At 41.8% G+C, this 26,482-nt stretch overlaps 2 protein-coding genes across 2 annotated transcripts; both read left to right on the forward strand.

Annotated features, from left to right (window-relative positions):
• The first annotated feature begins 826 nt into the window (after window positions 1-826).
• Window positions 827-22,129, forward strand: LOC136426864 (D-inositol 3-phosphate glycosyltransferase 1-like). The gene is made up of 7 exons (XM_066415582.1): window positions 827-930; window positions 18,126-18,203; window positions 18,343-19,527; window positions 19,860-20,054; window positions 20,840-21,104; window positions 21,542-21,744; window positions 22,119-22,129. Exons 1-7 carry the CDS (start codon window positions 882-884, stop codon window positions 22,127-22,129), a joined length of 1,986 nt encoding a protein of 661 aa, XP_066271679.1. The 5' UTR covers window positions 827-881.
• A 1,863-nt stretch (window positions 22,130-23,992) lies between these two features.
• On the forward strand, window positions 23,993-25,719 carry LOC136427573 (decapping and exoribonuclease protein-like). Its single transcript, XM_066416536.1, has 3 exons — window positions 23,993-24,133; window positions 24,661-24,761; window positions 25,491-25,719. Exons 1-3 carry the CDS (start codon window positions 23,999-24,001, stop codon window positions 25,600-25,602), a joined length of 348 nt encoding a protein of 115 aa, XP_066272633.1. The 5' UTR covers window positions 23,993-23,998; the 3' UTR covers window positions 25,603-25,719.
• Window positions 25,720-26,482: the final 763 nt, after the last annotated feature.

Consider the following 26,482-nt stretch of genomic DNA (forward strand, 5'->3'; position numbering starts at 1 on the left):
TGGTCCAAGAAAAATATCACTGCATCAAGTCTTGCACTATATCTATCAAATACAGCAGTAGACGTCGGGACTATTTTAAGACCGCGGGTGTATATACAAGGTGTCGAGGCTGTGATGTGCGACCCGAGGTTTGTTACCCCATACGCCCCATAAGTCCAGGGAAACGCCTACCACATAAATCTGGTAAGTTTCTTCGCATCTAAATGTTACGAAGTTCTCATTTTGGAGTAAATTTCTTGGGTCCCCATTTCCAGAAGCCTACGGTATTGAAGCCACCGACAAAGGTAGGCCTGTACAGTTTTATCTCTTCCATGGTTCATTGTTAGAGATAAGACAGTTGTAATGGTGAAAAGCACCCAGCCACTGGAATAGGGAAAGCAATAACTATTAACCGTTTAATTCACGTACGAGTTTCTTATCACATTAATCAGCATTCACAACTCTGGTGCGGCGCGGGCATAAAACCGTTGCAGGTACGGGGTGCATACAAAGTTCGCGGTCTCAACGTAGGGCATACAAAGTTCACTGTCTGACACCCGGATATTAACCAGGGCTATAGATCAAACCTAGTGGAGAGATTATAAAGTCACGGTAAGGCCTTTTATCAAAGTCAACGCAAACTCAAATCATGGTGGTAATTCTATGGCATGCGGCACCCTTATGAAAATCATTACCAATAGGTTAGAGAGGTAAAACAATGAGCAATTGATTTAGCAGCGACCTGAGGTGTGTGGGTCAGTGAACTTCAGAGCTCTCCATGCTCGGTTTAAAGTCACCGATCTGTAGACTATGTTGATTGTGGGTTTAATTAGACTGTTTTAATGTTTCAGGTGTCGTTACAAGGTAACACTATTATGTCACACTGCCGTATCTGAATCACCATGGCCGAGAAAGACGCGGCTGGATATACGTCCACAGTACAACGTGCAGGTAACGCACACTTTATGCATATGGACTCAGCAAGTTGTTATAAATCAATTGCACATCGGTACATTTTACCAATTCAATGACCCTATTAGTATAAATCATACCAACACAAGCACAATTTTCATGGCTATCATGATTTTGGGAACCGAAACCGTCTGCATTCTTTGAAGCGTCGGGTCGGATTGATTTAGGCAGAGATGGTCTGAATAGTCGTTTTACAAACATTTACTCTAGTATCCATAGGATTCTGTATCAAGTATTCTTCTGTATATTGTAAGGTTCATTGTCATGAAAACAATACTAGTATGTAAAACTAGTGTAAGATTATGTAATACAAGGATTACAGTGGGCAGATGCAATATTGTATGCATTACCTCCGGTAAGAAAATCAGGGCTTTGGAGATGTTTATGTTGTGTATGATTACCTCTATGCTTATCTTACCGAATCACTAAAAAAGTTATGAATAGATATAAATGATGCTTTGTATAGCCGTAGATTCGGTCGGTTTAAATCAGTGTCAGTTTGAACATCCTAATGTTTTCTGTTTGAACTGCATCTTATCATGTTGTCATTTTGGTTTGCTGGTTACCAGCCCTCATGGGATAATGATAATGTTAAGCCTTGTAGTAAAAAGGGAAAATGAAACTAGCTGTGTTTTGAACTACGCATGCGGTATATTGCATTTTGTTTGCACATAGGATGGGTAAATAAGGTGTTAACATCAATAACTTGTATCAATATTAGATGCTCATGGTACTTTGTTGTGAATAGTCTTCGGCCTTACAAAGATATGGTGACACTCCCTAAGATATAAGGTAACACTTTCAATGATTATTTTCCATCATACAGGAAGCATGAAAACATGTTGTGGTCTCAGAAATAGATTTAGCACTCTTTCTTGTTGACACACACACACGCACACACACTGACAAACACACACACACACACCAACAGTAAGTTACATGTGCGTAGAAACTTGGTCGAAAATTCTCGCAACAGTTTTTCTTCTGTGTATATCCTCCAACATTTCATAGGTAAGATCAAATAGGGTTTAGTTTAGTCTTTATGATTCCGGGTTCGATTCCGGGTTCAAATCCCCAGCTGGCGCCAGTGTGTGTTACACCTATTTTCTCAGTCGAATCAGGTGAAACCGAGGGCTAGTGGCGGCCTCTTGGACAAACATATGCCTTCACCCTAGTACATACAAAGTTCAATGACTCAAGGTAAGTGTCAGGAAGCTACCGTACGCCCATAGTTAAAGTGTAAACACTGGCAGTGGCACACTCGCCGCCATTCTGGGTCCGATCAGCAGGAACACGGTTGTACACGATCGATAGCAGTAATTTAGAGCATACGTGTAACGTTGGGTAACCTAAATTCGGGATTTTTCCGATAATGGTTGACTGAAATCAATCTAGCAGAACAATAAACCATCCTTTTTTTCTATTATTCTGTCAGTATCATGTACTATCTTTGCACTAATCATATATATGGTAGATTTTGTCTCTAGTCGTGCTGACACCATAATATTTCAACTTGAAACTACCGTGCGCCGCACGCACAATTGTGGTGCTGTCGGACAGGGGGGCACATTAATTCGGGAGAGAAGATTCGTCTTGAATATCTTACCGCTAATCACATTTTATACAGCAGCTATTCGTTCTATCCTTGGCTTGAGGAGAGTGCTATGGATATAGACGTGTCCAAGTAAAAAAAAATACACGAAGAAACGGCCGTACCGCACACATCAGGCCAGTTCGGGAACAACCCGTGTGTTGAGTCGGTAGAACTTCACTCAAAGTCGGCCCATCGTCATCATCGGGCAACGTGTAACGTTACATTATTCATGGGAAGTTAGCTGGATGCCGTAGCAATGGTAATACTACTATGTCCATGTGTTCCTTGTTGTGTTAGGAGCAAACTTTGAGGAAAATATCTTCCTCAGTCCACTATCACACGCAGCATTTAGACAAAAAAGTGTTCCTCACAAACCTTTGTCGTCTGCTTGACAACAGGATTCTGGTTAACAATATGGCGGCGGGAAAATACACGTGCCGTAGGTTGTAGCAACAGAGAGGAGTTTTGAAGATTGATCACACTTAGAATATAGTTGCAGGTTAGCAAAAGAGATTGTAATAAGTTGTCTTATAAATAATTGTGTTTAGCAGGCAGGAGATGTGACATTTGTCTTATAAACCAGCGAACAAACGTGCTGGGTGATTCTCCCACGAAGCCCCCAGACTCTGTCAATAAGGGACGGAGAGTTTTTGACGTCGCCAACTTCTAATGCATGGTTATCGAAGCTTTTCAGCCAGTGTTCTGAATACGTTAGTCTATCTGCTTTGCATTGCTGGCGTTATAACTGATTTTGCATGTAGCACATATCCCTAAATACCCCGTTTTCGAAAAATCCCGACTTTAAGTACCCCACGAATTTAGGTTACCCAACGTTACCTCAGCCACAGCGTCACCAGACTTCACATAAATATGGTATTATGCCGTTAAAAAATCAAATACTACAGCTGAGGGTAACCCAGTGTCCTTTTCTGCAAGAAAGCCAACTTGGAGGTAAATATTAGATCTTGTGATGTTATTTTGCAAAATTCGAACGCGATAACTTTATGCCATTCGTGGATAATGCCCTAACGTTACATGCCCTAACGTTACAACGTGACTGTAACCGCAAGCTGTTAAATGTGCTAAATTAGTGTTAAGTTTATGTAAAAGATTTAAGCACAGTGGTGGTAGGGCCTTGGCCCAAACCTACGAAAATGGGAAAGTTTTGGGTCGGTGTTTAGCAGTTGCCATGGCAACAGCCATTTTTCAAAATGACGAATTTTTGCCTTGTGAAGGCCTGACTCACACTCAAAATGGGCCTACTGTAACATTGGCCTACTTTAACTCCCACAAATGAACAGAAATTTTGTTGCCTCTGACATATGTTATTATCCATATCTTAACAAGAAAAAGGACATAAAGTTTTGCTAAATATGTTTTGGCAGTGAGTTGCAAGAAACGTTTAAAGATGACCTGTTTTTGCAAGATTTCAAAATTGACAAAAAGCCATTTTTGGGACGTTTTTAGCAAGCAACATCTCCTTAAAGGGCACTTGAAATTTATTTATTTTTGGCTCAGCTCTAGCTTACACTAACTAGCAACGGCCATCTTTGTTCTTGATGGGGGCTTCTCACAATGTTGTAGGAGGAAAACATCCTTGGCTATATATGTAAAGAAAATGAAACCTGAAGTTTTTCCATGTAACAAAGAAACCTACCTATCACTTAGAAAAGTAGGTTTCTTCAGGTCCGACAGCTGGTTACCATGGTAACAGTCATTGGCCAGCTTTCAAAGGTTCCTCAGGATTACAACTGTCTATGTTGACAAAGAATAAGTTGATATCTATAATTCCTTTATCTAGACCTAATGCATGTAATTAAAAAATATTTAGCATTGTGGTCAGGCCGGGGCTTTGGGCAGGGGGGACAGGGGGGGGGGGGGGGGTTGCTTCCCGTTACCAAGGAAGATTTCATTCATTTAAAGGGGTGGTGCAGAACTTGATAGCATCAAAGGAATAATAGAAAAGAGCTTCGTGTCTTGATAGTCGGTGTACAAATGTAGCTGAGGTTTTTCCTTTTTGAAAAACAAAGAGAAAGCAAGTATACAAGGTCTGTATGATACTTCTTTTTGGGACCCCCCCTCGAATCGAACAATCTATGGTTACAAATTGCTGACATTACGATGGCTACCCTGATGAGTAAAATGAAGATATAGATATAAGTTTTATATTTCCATATAGCATGGTTTTCAGAGTTTCATAGACCAAAAGGTAAAGATCAGGCATTGAAATCAAGAGGGTGTACTAGGGGTTTATCAGAGCCAATGAAAGCAGAATTTTCATCTCGCTTAATTTTAGTCATTTTTAAGGGGCTTTTTCTCCCATCATCGGCAATGTTGATGGATTGTTTTACCTTTGCTCGATAGAGGAACATCTACTGAGTCAAAAACAAGTCGTTCATTGGGACATTTTTCGTGTTTTAGGACTTATAATAAATAAGGTAAACACGTCTAGTGTCACAGTGTAAGCTATGACCATTTTTGTGTCGCTGTCTGAAACCCACGGATAGATGCCAAGAAATGCTAACTAATTAGAAATGTTAATTAGGGCACTACATGAGGGTTATAAGGACACTTGAAATGGGATTAATCTGATTTCAATCGCTAAGTTCCTTAATAATTTTGTGTATTCAGTGACTATTCACTATGTGGTACATAAGGACAAAGGCTCTATATGCGGGTTATCAGGACTCCACATATGTGATGTGGTATCATACAGTAGAGGTGAAAACATTGTTAAGATTGACCTACGTACATCCATTGGTTACTATTGTGCATACGCATGGATGAACTGCAGTAGACGCATTTTACTTTTAGTTTAATCTTTGGATAGTTTTGTGACTTCTCCGTATAGTTGAAAAGGGAAATACTTTCAGTACATGTATAAATTTTACATACAGCTTTTTACTGCAGCTCAACCTGTAGCTGCAATAGGTGCAAGAATTTTAGGCTTTTCTTAAATCAAAGGCTTTAAGTTTCTATATTGTTGATATATATTGTTAACCATTACTTCCGTCTACAAGCCGCCAACTGTCCCGTTCAAGTGGCCCCAAGACCTCCCTGCCAACGATGGCGCACATCTGGTCATCGGTGACTTCAAAAGCCACAGTACCAGCTGGGGTTACGGCAACACCAACAAGGATGGCGAACTTGTCGAAGAATGAGCCTTGGATAAGGACCTGTTACTCCTTAACAGAGCCAAGGATAAACCATAATTCCACAGTGCTCGCTGGCGCAGAGGTTACAACCCAGACCTGGCTTTTGTATCCTCCCGACACCGCCAGAACTTTCAACGGTCAGTCGGCAACCCCGTACCCAGGTCCCAACACAGACCCATCACAGTGCATCTTACTCCTGTCGTCAGCCCCACCACCAACAGTAAGCCACGACCAAGATTCAACTACCGCAGAGCCAATTGGGAAACTTTCACAGAGGATCTGGAAACAGGTATTGAGGATGTAGACCCCACACCTGAAAGTTACGACTCTTTCCAGCGACTGGTGTGGAAAACTGCCAAGAAAAACATTACACGTGGCTGCAGAAAGCAGTACATCCCTGGCCTGACCGTAACCAGCAAAGAGATCTACACAAGATACATCAACTCTTATGAAGTTGATCCATTTGCTGAAGAAACCATTGATCTTGGAGAAAACTTTCTTGCATCCCTCAGTGACACAAGAAAGGAACGGTGGCAAGAAACCATTGATGAACTGGACATGACCCAGAATAGTAAGAAGGCATGGAGTACCATCAAAAAGCTGAACACTGACAAGGAACCAGACCAAAGCATCGCAGCAATGACTCCAAATCAAGTAGCTTAACAACTGCTGGACAACGGCAAACCTCTCAACAAAGAGCGTGGCTACGTGAAGAAGATGAAGGAAGAAATGAGTCGCGTCCTTGAGGACAGTGATGAAATGTTCTTACCCTTCTCCCACGAAGAGCTGCTTGAAGGACTGAAGCACCTGAAACTTGGCAAAGCTCCAGGACTCGACGGTATTAGCTCCGAAATGATCAAGCATTTCGGCCTCAAGACCCTGGAGTGGCTCCTAGCGCTGTTCAACAACTGTGCCCATGGCACACAGCTACCCAAGATCTGGCGACGCACAAAGGTCGTAGCTCTGCTGAAACCAAACAAAGACCCAAATCTACCAAAAAGCTACCGACCAATATCACTTCTCTGTATCCTGTTCAAGCTGTATGAAAGGCTGATCATGGCCCGCATTAAGCCTACAGTTGAGAAACACCTCACCCCTGACCAGTGCGGGTCTAGAGAAGGGCGGTCGTGCTGTGGACAAGTGCTGAACCTGACACAGTTCATCGAGGACGGCTTTGAAGCAGGGATGGTAACCGGCGCCGTTTTTGTCGACCTTACGGCTGCATACGACACTGTGAACCACAGAGCCCTGCTAACCAAGGTAGCCAGTATGACCAAGAATGTCAGGGTTGTCCGCATCATAGAGTCGCTCCTGACGAACCGACGATTTTTCGTCGAAATGGACGGAAAGCGCAGCCGATGGAGGGCACAGAAGAACGGCCTACCCCAGGGATCCGTACTAGCCCCGATGTTGTTCAACATCTACACAAATGATCAGCCCACCTTCAACAACATCAGAAGGTTTATCTATGCAGACGATCTCTGCCTGGCCACACAGGCAAAAAGCTTCGAATCCATCGAGAAGCGCCTCACAGATGCCTTAGAGATCCTCTCGGGGTACTACAGATCCTGGTTCCTCAACGCCAACCCAGGGAAGACCCAGGTCTGTGCCTTTCACCTGAACAACCACGCTGCAACGAGAAAGCTCAGGATCACGTGGGAGGGGAAAGAACTGGAAAACACCCCCTACCCAGTGTACCTTGGTGTAACCCTTGACAGAACGCTGTCCTTCAGAGAGCACGTCACCAAGCTCAGGAAGAAGGTATCCTCCCGCAACAACCTTCTCTCCAACCTTGCTAACTCCAGCTGGGGTGCCGACCCCAAGACTCTTAAGCAGACAGCACTGGCTTTGTGCTACTCTACTGCTGAGTACTGCGCCGCAGTGTGGGAGAGGTCATCCCATGCCCCAAAGGCTGACGTGGAGTTGAACAGGGCGTGCCGCACCATCACAGGTAACCTGAAGGCCACACCCCTGCCAGCCTTGTACACACTGGCAGGAATCTGCCCGCCGGGCATCCGACGAGATGTCCAAGCAAGGACCGAGCGGGACAAACAGCAGAAGGATCCCAGACATCCTCTACATGGGCACCAGGAGGTACCCCGGCGACTGAGGTCTCGTCACAGCTTCATGACTGTACGAGGCCTAGGGGGAAAGACACCAGAGACCCTCAGAATCGAGATGTGGAAGAGGAGTGACCCGAACAACAACAGGGCACTCCCACCCCCCAGTGAGTCCCTGCCCCCGGGGGCCGACTTGCCCAGAAGGACTTGGGTTGCCCTGAACCGGGCAAGGGCAAAGGTGGCCAGGACAGGTGACAACCTGCTACGGTGGGGGAAGGCCAACAGCGCAGCCTGCGGCTGCGGTGAGGACCCCCAAACCTTGCAACACCTGATGAACAGCTGCAGACTCTCACCTACCTGCACAGACTCAGACCTGCGGGAAGCGAATGAAGTCGCACTGAACTGGATAGAGATGAACGACAAGCTATGATGATGATGATATGATACACGTTCATATTCTGAGAACACTCATCCCTGAGTTACTCGGATATCGGATATACAATTTTTGTTTCGCAAGGCTAAGTCCTTCGATTACGGGACAGCTTCATTGTTATAGGATGCATTGAACAAGTATGCAGTAATATAGGAATAGTTCTATGAAAAGAAATCTTACCTTTATCAGCAATAGATAGTCAAATCAAGGCATAGTCTCTGACACGAAAACAAAGCCGTTCTAAAGCTCAATTCATTAACTTTGTTTTCTGGAGCAATCCTGAATAGTCTGAGTGAAAGTTCCATCGGTTAAAATTACCATATGGTCTTCAATTTTATGATGGTCTACCCATTATAATTTGCAAATTGTATAAACAATCTCAAAACAACTGTCTCTGCATCTGAATGGTTCAGATCAGATGCATAGAGTCATACTACTCCCTTTTTTTCTCAGTGGGAGTTGCAGAAGGTCAGATAGTTTACTGTGCGCATAACTATGACATTGACCATGTGAAAATCCGTCATTAAAAATGGTCGTTGCCATGTCGACCAGCCATCAACTGTTTTTTTTTGGGGGGGGGGGGTGCCAGGGAGGTTCCTTGCAGCTTATTATTAGGAAGATTAAAGAAAACTCCCTTTTTTTCTCAATTTCCAACTTGCCAATCCTGAGGAACCAATTTTGAACTTTTGAAAGCTGGCAAATGACTGATACCATGGTAACCAGCTGTTGGTCCTAAAGAAGCATACTTTCCTAAGTGATAGGCAGGTTTCTTTGTTACATAAAAAAACTCCAGGTTTCATTTTCTTTACATAAATAGCCAAACTATGGATGTCTTCCTCCTACAAAATCCCCCATTAAGAGCAAAGATGGCCGTTGGATGAACAAGAGAATCTACATGTACCTCCTACAACCAAATACTTGTTCTGTGATTCAATTCACAATACCAGCTTTGTAGTCCTGTGGTTTAGCGGCATTTTTGCTGGATTTTTGGCGACGCCTCAGGGGCGAGCCTAATAGTATACTTTACGCCCGATTTGTAAGAATTCCCAGAATTGTTCAGGCATGTTTGGAATGTGTTCGTTATTCCCTGGGGAATTTGTTTTGAAGTGGCCTGTCCCTCTGTTGAATTGGAAGTAACGGGGTTGGCAAATAGTTTGATGGAATGTTTTGTCATGGATTTGTCAAATTGTATGTCTTTGATTTAATCGGGTAGTAATTACGGTTGTTTATTATAGCGTTTATTGTAATGATCTATACATGTATATATAAAGATGTTTTGTATGTAACAAGGGCGAATAATATGTTGCACATATTTTTGGTTGATTAGATGCAATTAGAATAAATGAAAATACGGATAGCTTGATGTTTTAGAAAACTTTTGTTGTTTGAATGAGTGACTCATTTGCAAGTAGCGTATATGTCATCAGTTTTGAGATAGTTGTAATGATCTACGTTTCGAAAAAAAAAGGACAGCCATAGTGTGGTTATTTTTATTCTATGAACATGATAAAAACATATCAATTTGTTTTGAAGCAATGTTGAATATTCCACCCCTTAAAACCCGGCACAGATACGGACATGTCAATGTTTTACGAGATAGAATCGATAACTGTACTATGGATGGAATAGGGGACTCCTATATTGATCTGTACATCGTTCCAAAGGCAGATAAATTACAAAATAACAGATAACTGGGTGAAACTTTACTACATTGTATTTGTTTTGGATTAACAAGTTAGTTGCCGTAGTGGGTCGGCATTGCACTTTAGGGATACTTTGAGTATACACATGGAAACACTACAATGATATAGACAAAAGATATCATTGGGTACAGAGTTAAGAGGTGCTCAATTTTTTTTGCTAGTATCGTACTTACGTCATTCGTATCAAAGTGCATTCATGATCTTTTGATCAAACTGTAAGTTCTAAATATCATAATGTTATACAAGATAGAAACATGAACAGTAATACGAATACAATTGGGGCTCCTATATTGTCCTACACATCGTTACAAAGTCAGATGGAATACAAAATATATAACACAAAGTTGGGTGAAACTTCACTATTTCTTTTGTATTACCAAGTTTGCTGTCTTAGTGGTTCGGCATTGTATTTCAGGGCGGTTTTGGGTATACACAAGGATACAACACAATGATATATACAAAAGATATAATTATGCACAGTGACAATGTTAGCAGGTGCACAGTTTTGAGGCACAACCAGACACAGAACGTCTTGAGGAGACACTTGCATGGCTTGATATGGAATGAAGGGGTGGGGTGTTGATTTGTGGTGTTAGGCATGGTTAGGGGAACTTGCTATTTGAGGCACAGAAAATGGCTGTCGCTATTGATGTTTTACATGTAGATATGTTATCCTGTTTCTGATAAGAGAGAACAGTATGTTACATTCCCTTTTTGCTGATAAGACTAAACTTAAGTGTTTGAAAAGCCTCCATGTAACTTGTTCTCCTGGTACGTTGCCTGGTCTGGTTGCTCCAGCCTTCTTTCATCCTCCCATCCGTATCATCTCATAACTCCTGAAAAAAAAGCTGATGAATTACTCTCAACTTTGGTTGTACAGCAGTTTCATACATTACATGCAACTAACTATTGGTTGTCAGAACGTGTAAGGGATTAATATTCCTATGATATTCGGTGGAAAATGGAAGATGGCACATGTCTATCTGATACTCTCTACAGTTACGTTGTTCAACTCTACATTTGAAAGCATTCAAGTCCGATCCAAAGGCTAGAGACGTCCTTTATACTGGACATGTAGAGAATTCATTTGTCTGCTAGAAGTTTCTCATTATACGTGGTCTTATCGACTAACACAAATACATAAACATAATTTCTGCAACTTTGATTTAAAGTCAATGCACATTCATTCACTCACTCACTCACTCACTTACTCACTCACATTGATGGGTAACTGAACTGTTGGGAAAATCTGTAACTCAGGGATATTTGTGTCGGCTGAGCTTAACAGGATATTTATGAATTTGTAACTTTGCAAGAAATATTGCAATGTCGAAAAGATTACGGTACTTATCATCTCTCTCCACACCTACTTACACCTACAAATTAAACGACAGGCCACAAAACCATTTCTGGGTAAGTTAAATCTAACACGGTAAAATCTAAACGAAATCATGATCAGGTATATGGCTGGCCAGGGGTGCTACATTTCCAAATCAGTTTTCCATCAGACAGTGTGCATGACATATAGAGGACATGTCGTTAGTAACCACTGTGTTCGACAATAGAATAAATGAATTACTCCACGAAATATCGGGGTGATCAAACATAGAAACGGCAGAGTCTATGTGTACAGAAACATATGCGCCGTGCAACAGGTTCAGACCTTAAACTTTACTGACCTTCAGACCGCTATCTGAATCTCCGTCAGAGGGAAGGCGTGGTGTCGTTTCAACTTCCTGGCCTTTTCCTCGGCTCCGGACGGGGCCATGGGGCCGGAGGTGCCCGCTTTGTGGTCTATTCTTCGCTTTCTTGAGTACCGAACCTGCTAAGCCTTCCCCTTTCTGTTCTTGTGGGGCGCTCTAATATCCCTGAGTACAACCTTAACAAAGTCAGATCGAATATCATGACAATATTTGATTTGAAAACTTACCGAGGAGTGGATGCATTTATTACTATCAGTACTACAATCACTTTGATGGAATTTTAAAAGAAATCACGAATGCATTACCCCAGTGGATTGTTTTGGAGTAGCCCTAGAGTCAGACTGTGAAGTATTTGGACTGAAAAGGAGTGTGTGGTATTTGGACTGAAAAGGGCCGCCTTTGTTGCTTTGTATGTAAAATACATGGTTTGGAGAACTTGCTTATTTGAGACACAGAAAGTGGCTGTCGCTATTGATGTTTTACATGTAGATAATCATGCTTCTCTGTTTCTGACACAAGAGAGAACATAATGTTACATTCCCTTTTTGCTGATAAGACTACAAACTAAACTGTTTGAACAGCCCCCATATGCATGTAACCTGTCCTCCTGGTACGTTGTCCGGTCTGGTTGCTCAAGACTTCCTTTATCCTCCCATCCGTATTATCTCGTAACTCCTAGCTGGAAAAAAAAGCTGATGAATTTCTCTCTGTTTTGGTTGTACAGAAGTTTCATACATGACATGCAACTAACTATTGGTTGTCAGAACATGCAAAGGATTAATATTCCTATAATATTCTTTGGAAAATGGAAGATGGCACATGTCTATTTGATACTCTCTACGGTTACGTTGTTCAACTGTACACTTGAAAGCATTTCCGATCCAAAGGCTAGAGACGTCCTTCATGCTGGACATGTGGAGACTTTGTTTGCTAGAAGTTTGTCATTATACGTGGTCTTCTCCACTAACACAAATACATAAACAAAATTTCTGCAACTTTCATTTAAAATCAATGCACATAAATGGGTAACTGAACTGTTGGAAAAAATCTGTAACTCAGGGATATTTGTGACGGCTGAGCTTAACAGGATATTTATGAATTTGTAAGTTTGCAAGAAATATTTGAATGTCGAAAAGATTAGGGTACTTATCACCTCTCTCTCAACCCGTGCAAAGAAGTTTGCACAAATTAAACGACAGGCCACAATGCCATTTCTGGGTAGGTAAATAAAATCTAACAGGGTAAAATCTAAACGAAGTCATGATCAGGTATATGGCTGGCCAGCGATGCTACAATTCCAAAACAGTTTTCCATCAGGCAGTGTCCATGACATCTAGCGCTCGTTGTCATTTAAATGTACGCATTTTGTAACCTCCGTTACCGTTTGAAGTAAGGCGTTTCTGACATTCAGATTTGCACATATAGGGTGCCAACCTGTCATTCTTTTATGACGACTGAAAACTTTTTTTTGCTTTCAAAAATTACAGTTTCGCATATTATATGTGGCATATCTTAATGTCAGAAACGTCTTACTTCAAACTGCAACGGAAGTTACAAAATGTGTACATTCAAATGAGAACGAGCGATAGAAGACATGTCGTTTGTAACCACTGTATTCGACAATAGAATTCAGACCGTAATTACTCCACGAAATATCGGGGTGTTCAAACATAGAAACGGTAGAGTCTATGTGTACAGAAACATATGCGCCGTGCAACAGGTTCAGACCTAAAACTTTACCAACCTTCAGTCAGACCGCTTTCTGAGTCTCCGGCCGTCAGGTGTGGTTCGTTTCAACTTCCTGGCCTTTTCCTCGGCTCCGGACGGACGGAGGTCGATGTTGAGTCCAAGGGGCCGCAGGTGCCCGCTTTGTGCCCGCTTTGTGGTCTGTTCTTTGCTTTCTTGAGTACCGAAGCTGCTAAGCACTCTGCTTTTTGTTCTTGATTGAAGATCGAAAGAATTGACGAGGAATTTTGAACAATGGATCCAACTTCTTTACACCGTCATCCTTATACATTACACAAATTGTCAAATGGCATCCTAAAAGCGTGCTTGACTGTCCGACTGTACATGTCTTTGTCCTGTTGCATACTGCTGGTTCCGCCTTGCAGTGCTCGGTTCGTTAGCGTTGCTGTGGGTACGCCCTGAGTTGGCGATTGGTTGCGCCCTGTTGTCGATTAAGCCCTGCTGTCGGTGATTGGTTACGGCCATCTCTCGGTTACGCCCAGCTGTCGGCGGTTGGTTGCGCCCTGCTGTGGGCGGTCTAGAATTAGAAAGTCCCGCCCTGACATCCGAAGTGACACCCACCAGCTGGATGCCAGATGTCAACACAAATAACGGTATCCAGGCTCTATAGGATTGCTTTGTTTTTTCATACGTACCCCCAACCTGTTTTTGTTGTGTTTGCATATGTCCGTCTGTGTTTCCACATACTAGTACATATTTTGTCCAGCATAACTCAAGACATGCAAGAAGCTACGGATAAAGCACGTTGAAATTATTATTTCCATGAAAAAAATAGTCATTGGCCATGGCCTGTCTGTCTGTTTGTGTTTCCGGATTTTTGTAATCAGCATAACTGAAGAACCTCTGGATGGATTACAATGATATCTGGCATGAAGGTAGGAGTTGGGAAGACGAATGTCAAGGTCGATTTCGGGCCGCCTGGTATGTGACCTTGGTACTGCAGCAGAACTTCCGTTTTTTGTATCATTTGACCTGGGCGTGCCATGATCTTGATTTTTTGGTGGCAAATAACTTGTAATGTAACGAGGAAGTGTTTTAGGTGTGGGCCTCCTAGCAGCTTGCTCTGGAGCTGCGTTCTTGTCAAAATCTTCCAAGGATGATACTAGGTAACTGATGAAAGGAACGACGGATTTCTATGATATTTAGTATCTAGTTTAAGCCCCGGTTACACATAACCGAACATGGCCTCCCGACTCTCCCCCGACCATGGTTAGAGTGATTCTGGAGTGTTCGGCTGCGCCAGCCGAATGTTTTGAAAATTTCAAAACATTCCAGATTCGGCTCTGGACGGAGGGACTGGAATGGATTGGCTGGTGTTCGGCGCGGTCGGCTGGTGTTCGGGTGGTGTTCGGGAGTAAGTCAGCAGTAAAATTAGAACCTTAACCACGCCAGAACCACTGCTGACTTACTTCCAACTAGTTTCCAACCTACCCATGACTCACCATACGGCCGTAGACAAATCTCTGCTAACTCATTCCCAACCAAACTGACTACTGCCAGAACAGGGCGAATCACCCAGACCTTCACACGACCAAAAACAGAGAAAAAAAAGCTAAAAGCCGTATTTAAGCTAACTGTGATCCGAATTCGATCTATTGGTGATGTTAACAACATAGCAGAATGGATTATTTTGATTAAAAATGAGAATAACCCCTCTTTTGAAAGTGGCTGAATATGTTCCATTCGTGAGAGGGTTAGCAGCCGGTCGGGAATTAGTCAGGAGAGATTCGGCTAAAGGTAGGGATGGTTGGGAGTTGGTTAGAAAGCATTCGGGGTTTGGTTGGGGGTACACCGTGTATTGGTTAGGAGATGATTGGGACATGTTCGGGGCAGATTCGACGCATGCTCGGCGCCAAAGTGTGGCCTAATTCTGGTCAGACTGCTCTCGAACTACCGCCGAGCCGAGTTGGCTAGCGTTCGGGAGCCATGTTCGGCTATGTGTAACCGGGGCTTGTGGTGGATCCCCCGGAATTTAACTGGGACACATGAAATAGGAAAGCAGTGTGCTCCTGATCCACAACTTGGTTTAAGGTCACTCGAATGAACGCACATTCCATTTAATTGCACTGAATTCCAAAATCCCAAACCGGTTCCCATTCACTGCATTGTTAGTTACTCCGCATATCTGCACCGCGCATTGACACCAATGCCGGATAACTGCACCAATTTTTTTTTCAAAAATCTAACTAAAAAGGTGCGCTAAAAATCGACAAACGCGGTACACATGAGCCGATACCTGCCGGTGTAAAGGCACAATACCACCAATATATTTAAAACTGTTTTAAAACAAAAGAAGGCGGGCACCATTGACAGTTACGTTGATAGGAATCGTATGGGAGGTCCCTGGCGTGTAGGCACCATTAAGAGACGTACGCCTACCAAAGGCAGCATTACGCTTTGGACAGCATGCTGTACTCAAAAAAGATTGGTCTCTACCGGTAGGTCCTGTACACTGTCTTATTACTGTGAATGCATTTAAGTTCGCAGGGATTTGATTTCGCGTTAAGGATGACACGGGCTATCGGAGTTGTGTTTTCTTTGCTGTGCGAATCAAGGATATTTTCTCTGTCTACATGTGTGCCTAGCCACTGTTTTAAACATCTTTATTGGAATTATAAGCACATGTATAACAGTCATGTAAGGATATTAGTACATGTTCGTAAACCCTGCAACTGGAACAGTGAACTCAATATTTTCCTGGTTCTATGATTTATGGTAACGCAAGAACTGTTTCGCTAGCTACTAAGATCAAGGAAAAAAAACATGTTAAGTTTAATCTGTACAATATCTTGGTAAACTTTACAATATTATTGTACATGTCCTTGAATACTGTATATGTGAATGATGTTAATAACTGCATAATTTCGTCTGTTTTCTTTGTGCTAGTGTTTCTAACTTACAATACAAATGGTGGTGCGGTCCAGCTGGGCATTTCGCATAATTGCACCAGCCGGATAATTGCACCAAAAACGCTGACAAATGGGTGGTGCAGTTCGGATTGTACTGTACTAATTATAGCATATTAGCCTGGGTGCCATCCTATTTCTACCGGGGCTCCTACACTCGCTACCCTAACTACTATTTTTTTCTAAACGTTAAATCGCGGGCGGATTCAATCACTTCCAAAGTGCCAAAATTGTCAATCTGAAAACATCTTTTGGAAGCTGACACTTTCCACCATCTCACTGGCGAGTTTGTTTGGTCAGATGTAGTCGTTAACGCAAGTTAGAAAGCGATTTGTCGGGTCATGGCTGATACGAATCTGAGTTTCAATGCGATTCACGTGGTTTGATTGGTCGGGGTGATGTATATGTATTGTTGGGTGAGAGGGGGGGCAAGTACAGTGTATAGTAGGAAGAGATTCAATCATGTTAACTTTCGACAATTGCAGAACATCTTTATGACAAACAGAACATGGTAGTTGGTACAGTGGAGTCCGACCGTCGTCCTGGTAATTTTACGCGCATCTAGAAAATAGACAAATCAGGCAAGGCAATTGCAGGAGTTATGATGAATTTCGGATATGATATAGACTCGTGTAAACCAGAATACAACTATTTGTCATTAACAAACATCCATTAAAGGTAACCTTTCCACCGTCGCCATGGCAATGCTTTTTCATTGCCACTCTTGTTCTTTTTTCGTGCATTAGTTTTGGGGTCTTAGGAGCACGTCATCCACAAAATTATCTTGGTGTGGCCTAACTGAACAAAAACATCTTTGTTCAGAATAATTTCTAAACATCTGATAGCATATGATTATTTCACTTTAAGAGATATCTACAAAAAATCGTAGAAAACGGTAAGTGATGGTAGACTAAGACTGGTAATTGCCCCATGATAGTAGGTCCTAATCTGTACCTCCTGTCTGCTTTTGTATACTTAGTCTAGTATCTTTAGACTTCACTGCTGGACGCTGGTAGCTCCTTTATGGAGAGCATTATTCCCTATACTTAGCAAGGATGTGTGAATTACTAGCACTTTCTTTCAAGCCCTCTGACCCATCTATAAAGATGCTTGAAATAATTGTAAAAATGGTGAGAAATGGTAAAAAATGGTGAAATGCTGTTATCATTATTTAGAAACTGTTGGAAATATCATATTCCACATCAAAAGTATTCATCAAGTTTTAGAAAACTTTAGAAATATTGGTGAAGCTAGTTGAAATCACATTTGATATATTTCAAAAGTATCAAATCTCTTACACTAATAATTACAATAGATTTGTAAATTATGACAATAACAACCCTCTTGGTGACTGGAAATGGACTCTATACAATGATGACCTAACATCATATTGTACAGCATAGTCATCCAAATTATTACTACCCCACATATGAAATGTAGAAAGTTTGGAAATCTCTTCCAAATCATTTGAGTCAGAACCATTCGTTCGAGATTCAGTTTGGATCGTACCACAGAGAACAAGGCCAGGTTTAACATTATTTTTATGGACCTGGATTTAGAGATTCACAGTTATTTCTTACACCTTGCCGGCGCCAGTTGGTATGTTTGCTATTTACCGAAAATAAATGCAATTTTATTACTGTAGACGAGTCAACATATCTAGATATCATTATCGACAATACCATAACACCATGATCATCCATAACAACTTTCTTACATCATCTGTACTTTGGACACACCCAGCATTGATTTGACTAGAAGTTAGACAACTGTTTCCATTCTGTGACCACTCGTTCAAACACTTAAAACAAGCAAGATCACAAATCCACAATCATCAAAAACTTATATAACTCTCCTTTTACTTTTGATTACAGCTAATATGTTCAGCTGCGAAGACGACTATCGCCTGTACACGGGGGGTACAACCACCGTCCCTGTCTACCGACAATCAGGTCTAAAGGTTCTTTGTTGCATGGACCTGAAGCTTTTGATGTAACGCTTAATGAACACTGAAAAGCTGTTTGGGTTTTTAAAAAAAAGTGATATAATGGTTGTATAATGCTTACATTTTGCTCGATTGTTGATGTACAGTTCTCATTGTCAATGATGAGTACGGAACGTCCCGGGGAGGTGTATCTACCATCAATCGGGAGGTGGCCCAGATCATGGCAGCCGTGGGGATGGAGATTCACCTCACAGCACTGGAGGCTACTGAAGCGGACAGGAGGGATGCTGAGGCTGATGGAGTGAAGCTCATCCTCCCAACTTGCAGTGAGGAAGACACAAGGAAGCCCTGTCTGGATTGGCTGACGTTTGACCACCGGACCCGCTATCCTACACTCCCCGAGAATGTAGATTGGATCGTGGGACACGCTGACGTCACCAGCAGAGCAGCAGCAGCCATCAAGGAACAACGTTTCCCCGAAGCTAACTTGGGTCTCGTCATCCATGTGCTACCAGAAGACACGGAACACTACAAAGAAGAGGAGAAGGCCATGGGCATTGGGAAGAAAGAAGACTCAATCGTGCAAGATGCAGCAAAGGCAGATGCTGTGTTTTCTGTGGGGCATCGCATCTATGACCACTTCACGAATTCGTTTCGTGCAATCCCTGAAGATAAGAGGCCCATCCACCTCCTCTACCTGCCAGAACCAGCCAAGCTATTCCAACAAATTGCAGTGAAGCACGTGGAGAGCAAGGAGAAGTCTGTTCTGTCAGCCGGTCGGGTGGACAAGGTAGAGAAGCTAAAGGGGCATGACCTTGCAGCCGGGGCCATGGGAGAAGTAGCTGAAGATTTAGATGAGAAGGTACTATGGCGGGTGCGCGGCATCAAACCAAAGGACCACGAGGCAAGCAAGAAAATCCTACAAGACAGCATCAAGTCAAGAAAGCTGATCCCAACACTTCTTCCCTACTGCACTCAGGAGGAAATCTGCCGAGACCTACAACAGGCTCATCTGGTCCTCATGCCTTCTCGTTCAGAGCCCTTCGGCCTCGTTGGCCTGGAGGCCATGACAGCTGGCGTACCGGTCCTCATTTCTGACCAATCAGGACTGGCGACTTTGGTGAAAGAGATCATCCCAGAATCCCACCACTCAGTTGTGAAAGTCGAGGGGGACGACTCCATCGATGTCAGACGCTGGGCAGAAAAGATCAAGAGGGTCTTGAAGTCGTCTGAGGCCGAGTTCACCCGGGCTGCAGGACTGAAGCGAAAGCTACTGGAGTCCAAGTACTGGAAGGAGTCTCATCATCGCCTCCTTCAGGTGTTCAGCAAAGGTAAGTACAGAAAGTAGAGAAACATCAGTCATTCATGAGGTAAGACGTGTGCCTGATTTTATTTCTTTTTGAAAGCACTACAAATCGCACATGGTGAGTTTACTAGGCAACTTTTTATTTTATTTATCATGTCTGATAAACACTGCTTTTCACAAAAAAAAGCCATATAAAAAAAGAAGGTCAATCCACATGTATGTTGATTTAGAAACTGTCAAGATAGATGTTTATAAATCTCGATAAAATTCAGCTGGGAATATGTCAAATCATTTGGTCTTTAGACCTGTCTTTTGTCTTTTTCATTTTCTAATAAAGAAGCCATTTTATTTGTTCAGGAAAGAAACGCGACCATGGCAATGATGGTGCAAAAGACCAAGCACTGACGTTGGCAGACTACTTCTATGTGATCAGCGAGAAAGTCGGCTCAGACTGGACAGACCTGGCCGAAGAGTTGGACCTTGACGATGACGAGATTCAAGCCGTGAAAGATGCAGAACCGGACGATGAGAGGAAGCAGGCGTACAAAAGAGGCCTTGCGAAAGGCGCTGCTGCAGTGTGGACTGAAAAACATTGCAGGTATGTGGCACACACAAAACTACTTTTTTTCCACTCTCCAAGTTACATAGGAGTTAGCCCCTCAGCTTGTTCTCTTAATGTAAATGAGGGCTGTCAGAAAACGTCATCATCCCATAACACGTAACACATAACACACTTCTTGGGGGTTGTGGAAAACTTTGTTACTATGCATATGTAACTATGGCTTTATCAGCAGTATATTGCTATCTTCTAAGAAATATGTCGAAGTCTGATTATTGTTCTCACATCCATTAAGTATAGTTTAACATTTAATGGGGAAAGCAGATAGGATGCCAGCGTTATGAAGAAAAAAGAACATAGATTGGCAATATCAGAGTGGTAAAAAAACTGCATAGTGTTAGCATCTGAGACTGTCAAGGGTTGGAATCAAGATGCAAACAGCCATGATTGCGAAAAAATGTTAAAATTTCTGCATGAATACAATCCCAAGGCAAGTGTTTGTAATTAGGCTTGAGTTTTAGGCTTTGTCTAATCAACCTTTCTAGTATTGCACTTTTTTTCACTGCCCACTACTAGCACCAAACTAGGCACAGCCTCATTACTCGAAAGGATACCTACTGACTGAACTTCAAGGTGAATATTCAAGGTGAATATATAAAAAGTGCAATACTAGAGAGATATGCATAATGTTGCAAAAACACATGTAAAACACTGAGAACGAGCCGGATCGTTGAAGATCAAACATTGGCAGGACTTAAAGTTTGCTGTTTACAAACAGATGACATCGTCGGAATGGAGAGACTCCCCATTACGGATCGCGATCGTAGGTCTTTCTTCATCCAGATCGCCGAAAAGAAAGGCTTCTCCACAACAACGGATGGTGTCTTCAACGACGAGCGAGGGAAGAGGTACTTCATCACGTCTACAGACATGGAAAATGTCCACTTCGATCTGAACAAAGGTTTCTCCGGGACAACTCTTGAGAAGGGCACCTGTGACAATCTGGAAAACCTTCTGCAGTGGATTAGGGAGCAAGACTCAAAGTAAGTAGAAATCCAGCAACCGATCTTCTTCATAATGCCTTTGCCGTAAATGTTGAAATAGTAGTGGTGGCTTCATTTTTGCGCTTAGAATCTTTCAACCGCAAACTCATGCCACTGCAAATAATATGCGTGTCGATTTTTTCTGAATACTGCACTGCAAAATGTCTATATTTGTAGACTTAAAACACAGCCATAACCTCCTTTCCCTTCCTGTAGCGTACTTAAGTAAGCAAAAAAAATTAATATACTCTAGCTGACATATATTCATTGAGTCAAGTGACACCAAATCTTACAAAAGTGTAAACCATAATTTTTGTGTTACATGCCTATATAATAGATTGGCTTTGCCACTCGCACTATGTACATGTTATGTTTTATCATTTATGTATGTATTTCTCTTTTACGGAAATTTTAAAACTCTTCTTTTGTTTTGTCAGGATTTTGGACCGTTTGCAGTTTGTCAGCTTGAGAGGCCCTCTTGCCAAATTCCTGGGCACACCTTACGACAGTAAGAGGGGTTGGACAATTGCCGTGTCAAAGTTCAAGGGCATCTGGTACATCAATGAGGTGGAGGAGACAAAAGAAGAGGACCAACAAATGGCATACTGGGACCTCAAGTTCAAACAGTATCTCACAGCCGGTATACTGCTTTATGACTTTTTTCTTGAGTCAAACATAACCTTAAAGGTATTCATAGTGATTCCTGCTGTTAATTGCCTTCGCCAAGAAGGTTATGTGTGTGTACGCGTGTGTATGTGAACGCGTAACATACCAGCAACTGGTTATATTAAACTGAACGGTCTGCCACACCTAACCTATGCATATCTGACTGCAACCGTTCTTTAAAGCTATTCAGTGAAGTTGTTCCTACAGTATGTGTGTGTGTGTGTGTGTGTGTGCTTGTTTGTGTTTGTCTGTGAACGCGATAACTCGATAATGTCTTGATATTCAGTATGTTGGTAGGTATTGACGATACCTCGAAATGGTAAGAATTTGCCCCCCCCCCCCTCCCAGCAACTTTCTAAGGCCCTGCAACGGAACGTCCGTTTTTGATATCTCGTGTACTAAACATGCTATGGTCATTATTTTTGAATGGCAGATAGCTCTTGGTAAGGAGATTAAGTCTTGTTTTGGCCCCAGGTGCTCTTGAAACTGCAGGGACCGTTTTTTTCAGAGACTCAAGTAAGTGTGGACGAATCGTCATGATTTTGGTGTATAGATAGCTAAACCTGATCAGTATACGTATCTGTACATGTATAGCCGGTATAACCGCCCTTCGGCGTAACACACCAGCAGCTGGTTTTATTACACTGAACGGTCTATCACACCCAACCTATGCACATCTGACTGCAACCGTTAACGTTCTTTAAAGCTAGTTATTGAAGTTGTTCCTACAGTATTTGATGACAGCGAGTTTCATTCTACTGTCAATGGTTCTCGGGAAATAGGAATTTTTGAACACATCAATCCTTAGTTGATAACTCTGGTATTTAAAGGCATGACTATTTCTTGTCCTTTTCTGAGCTGGTATTAGATACTTATCAGTAATTCACATAATCATATAATCATGCTAATTACGCAAATTAGAATATACTTTGCATAATTGATGAAGTAGGACTCTCAATTGTGTGGCATATGTAACTGATAGAAATTGACTATGGATAGATATAAATTACATCAATGGAGATTTGATTTACGTAATTCATGAAAAAATACTATAAGTTTATTAGTTTGCATTTACATGTTAGCGAAGATATGGGTTTGTGGAATATCTAGTATCAATAGTATTAAGTGTTTTGTGTCGGTGAGACTCTAAAAAGCACAAAACCCAAGGCTTGTACTCCTCCTATAGCCTAGAACGCATGCACAGAGTTATGTAACAACTACTCTACGCTTTCCTTACAGCCAAAAAAGGGGGAGACACAGACCCGGATGCAAAGGTTGATCCAAATGGAGGATTTTTCACCGTCTGGGAGACAAGACTCGACTCACACAAACTCCTCTACTCTGCCAAAGTGGACTGCTGGATGCGCGAACCTGGACTGATGTCAGGGTCCTATGGACAGATGAAAATCACCAGAGAGCTGCAATCCCAAAGCCGAAGAGAACTTTATACAGGTGACGATGTACATTTCTTTTGTCTGAATGTCATGTCGTGTTGGTTTGGGCTCGGCTTTTTTTGGAACTGCAGGAGCCGAGTTTGTTTCAAACTTTGAAAGAGAATAACTCGTCGGATCGTCAAAAAATTTGTATGTAGATAGCTTAAGTGATGATTGACAAAATTACACTCTAGTTATGTATCACCATCTCACCTAGTCCCATCCTCATGTATATCCTGAGCTAATTTGCATATTTAATGAGGAAAGTTTCTTAACCCACTGCATACCATTATAGGTCTCTTAAACACATGCCATATATGTAACTGAGAAAGAGAGGAATATCGATAGATCTCAATTATACAAATGAATACCTAATTTGCACATTTAATGGTAAAAATCCCATAGTGGTAAATGATGGGGATTTCATTCTTGCAGCATTTGGAAGTAAATGTGGACATTATCAGACATAAATCATGGAAATCTACATCATCTATGAGGAAATGCTGCAGTAGCCTTCTTTGCTAATATAAAACTGTCATACTTTGAACAAATTGTGTCATTTGGGTAGAGAAGATGACAAACGAGGTCAGTATGCAAATGATGCAAATTAGGTCATTATTTGCATAATACATGAGGAACATTAATGGTATGCGACTCGAAAAGGCAGCGAAGGTATGGGGTCGTGGAATTCTAGTTAGTTGATTGTGTTCAATTTTATATCCTGCATTCGGTAATGAGAGTATGAGACTATACTGGATTTGGGCTGTGTCACTAATTTTCTTTTCTTCTGACAGCATGTTACAGCGAGGCTGGGCAGAGTCATTCTGGGCAGAGGGAGGAGAAGTGATCGTGGGTTTCTTTGATGATGAAGGCGTGGTTCACCGAATCGAGAACCACAGGGCTGATGATGACCGTCTGCTCAAATATGTGGTAAGACAATATATGTCCCTCCAAAATTCTCGAGTTTCTTTTGTGTCAAGTTGATACTTACAATGTTAATGGTCTTGACATTTGTATAATTTGAAGACTCTTCAGTCTTACAGGTGTGAAACAACTTCTAGCTGTCCAGGGTTCTATATACATTGTATGGGGTCACCATGGTCTGATCTGCGAAAGGCTACTCTCATATTTGGATGACAAATTTCCATCAATGCCCACATCCTTGTACTTCTAAAGGAGGATATTAGCTACTCTTCCTTATGAATGGAAATAGACTATACGCTAAAGCTAAAGTGAAGGAATAAATCACTAAGCTATTAAAACTCATAAATGATTCTGAAGTCATACAAAAGGTGAGGTTAATGCTATTTACTTGGATTTCATTTCCATTTATTTCATGTCATTTGCTACTGAATGAGTACACAACGCTGTTCGTATGCCCTGTTCAGAATTGTAGAATGAAAAGTAATCACAATGAATTTCTCATTCTAACACTGCTGTTTTGTCATCTGTCCTAGGGCAAGAACAGTCGGTATGGCTGGAAGATGACCGTCTGCACAGGCTTCTGCGAATTGCTCCTTGACTTTGTGATGTCAATTGCAATTGAGGACAATCCAAGGTGACAGTCAGCTTCCTATGTCTTGTAACCGTCATTAACATTAATCTGCCAGGTTACATAAATCCCCCACTTTAAAAGACAGTGTGTTTGAGAGTTCTCTAGTGCAGCACCCCCTCACCCCACCCAGGTTTGCGCTGAGTTCAGATATACATAATCTACAGGAGTGTATTGTACTGGGAGACGTTGGGTCGGAGATCTGTTTGGACGTATCTTTTCAGGATGGCGGAATCATGCACTCTGGTGGAATCTCTCTTGTTTTTCCCCAATTTCAAAGATGAGTAATTGAGACAACTACATGTACTTTGGTCCATGTCTTGAACATCTGAAATGTACATTCCCGTGGATAACTGATATTCTATTACCCAGTAGTAGGTCTTTTTCATACGTTTTACTAACAGTTTTTTTTTTTTTTTTTTCATGAGGCAGTCTTTGAATTCCTAGCAAAATCAAGTGACATTAAAACTTAGTGGTTCATGCACATGTATCCTCTCGGATTGTAGGTAAAGCCAGAGGCCCCATGCTCGAGAAAAGCCACACCTTGAGCATGTTAAAAATCCCGCCACTTATCAAAAGGGTCTTATACATTGAATTTTGTAAAAGATACACAGCAGTACACCGGTCATCATTATCGGTGCTACAGTCTTTATAAGAGTTATTGATTGAGACTGGAGTTCATGCCATGCAGCAATGTTTTACCATAACTTATTAGTCCTCTCGTTGATATTGCAGAGTTGTCTACCTGTTCAAGAGAGCCCCCAAAGAGTCTGTTGTGACGTGTGAGATACACAGGGACTCTCCTCGACACATCTTCCTGCCTGACTGGTACACAAGCAAAGCCTAAATTTGTCATAATTATCTTCAACTGGTGAAGAACTACACGTACATGTATGGCATGTTTTCTTTGCCTCTAAGACCCTGTTCATACCAAGATTCATGAAATTTCAGACAAGTCCTGATTCGCGGTCAGACTATTTGCCGGAATACACCAGAATATATGGAATTATACACACGAAGGAGGATGAAATATACCAATAACAGAATCTTATTTAACATGTCTTTACCCTAACCCTTACATAGCAACCTGTTTACTTATCTAAGCATACTGAATTTCATTAAATCCCCCCCTTCTTTATGTATTCCAGTGTATCTCATTGTATACTCAGTCTGGTAGTCAGAGTCAACGAATTCAGATTAATCTGGATTAGCAAAATCTGGTATGAACATGGTCGCAGGGCTAAGCCCCACATACATGTATGTACATCTTCTGAGTTTGCTATTGATGCCATTATTGAATGTAATGTTAAAAGCCTTCAGTATAGAGCAGATATTATTGCATATCAATTAGCCAGAAAGATATCCAGGCCACAGCATTAGAACTTATCTGAATTTACAGTCATAGTTTTAACGTGTTGTTAAATTTGTTATCTGTGCCTATATACTAGAGGTAATCAAATTTTGGGCACTGTGACCTTCATTCTGATTTTGCTATGATTCAATCTAACTAAAGGAAGATCAAAGGGAGACTAGTTCCCAAGGGTGATATTCATGATATGCTTGTTGTGTTAGTTTATCTGCTGATATACAAGCAGATACCAAGCATGGAACGAAGTGACGACATGTTGATGTGAATGATTTTTTTTAAACCAAATGAATGTACAGCTTTATTTCAATGAAGAAGAATCGCATTTGCCACAGAACTATATGTATTTCACCACTACATG

This window comes from Branchiostoma lanceolatum, chromosome 2 (assembly GCF_035083965.1).
Source record: "Branchiostoma lanceolatum isolate klBraLanc5 chromosome 2, klBraLanc5.hap2, whole genome shotgun sequence".
Lineage (NCBI taxonomy): Eukaryota > Metazoa > Chordata > Leptocardii > Amphioxiformes > Branchiostomatidae > Branchiostoma > Branchiostoma lanceolatum.

Coding starts and splice junctions, on each gene's coding strand:
- LOC136426864 (XM_066415582.1), top strand. CDS start 882: ATGGCCGAGAAAGACGCGGCTGGATATACGTCCACAGTACAACGTGCA. Junction 931..18,125: donor GTCCACAGTACAACGTGCAG/GTAACGCACACT, acceptor TTTTGATTACAG/CTAATATGTTCAGCTGCGAA. Junction 20,055..20,839: donor GAAGCAGGCGTACAAAAGAG/GCCTTGCGAAAG, acceptor GTTTACAAACAG/ATGACATCGTCGGAATGGAG.
- LOC136427573 (XM_066416536.1), top strand. CDS start 23,999: ATGTTACAGCGAGGCTGGGCAGAGTCATTCTGGGCAGAGGGAGGAGAA. Junction 24,134..24,660: donor ACCGTCTGCTCAAATATGTG/GTAAGACAATAT, acceptor CATCTGTCCTAG/GGCAAGAACAGTCGGTATGG. Junction 24,762..25,490: donor GCAATTGAGGACAATCCAAG/GTGACAGTCAGC, acceptor TTGATATTGCAG/AGTTGTCTACCTGTTCAAGA.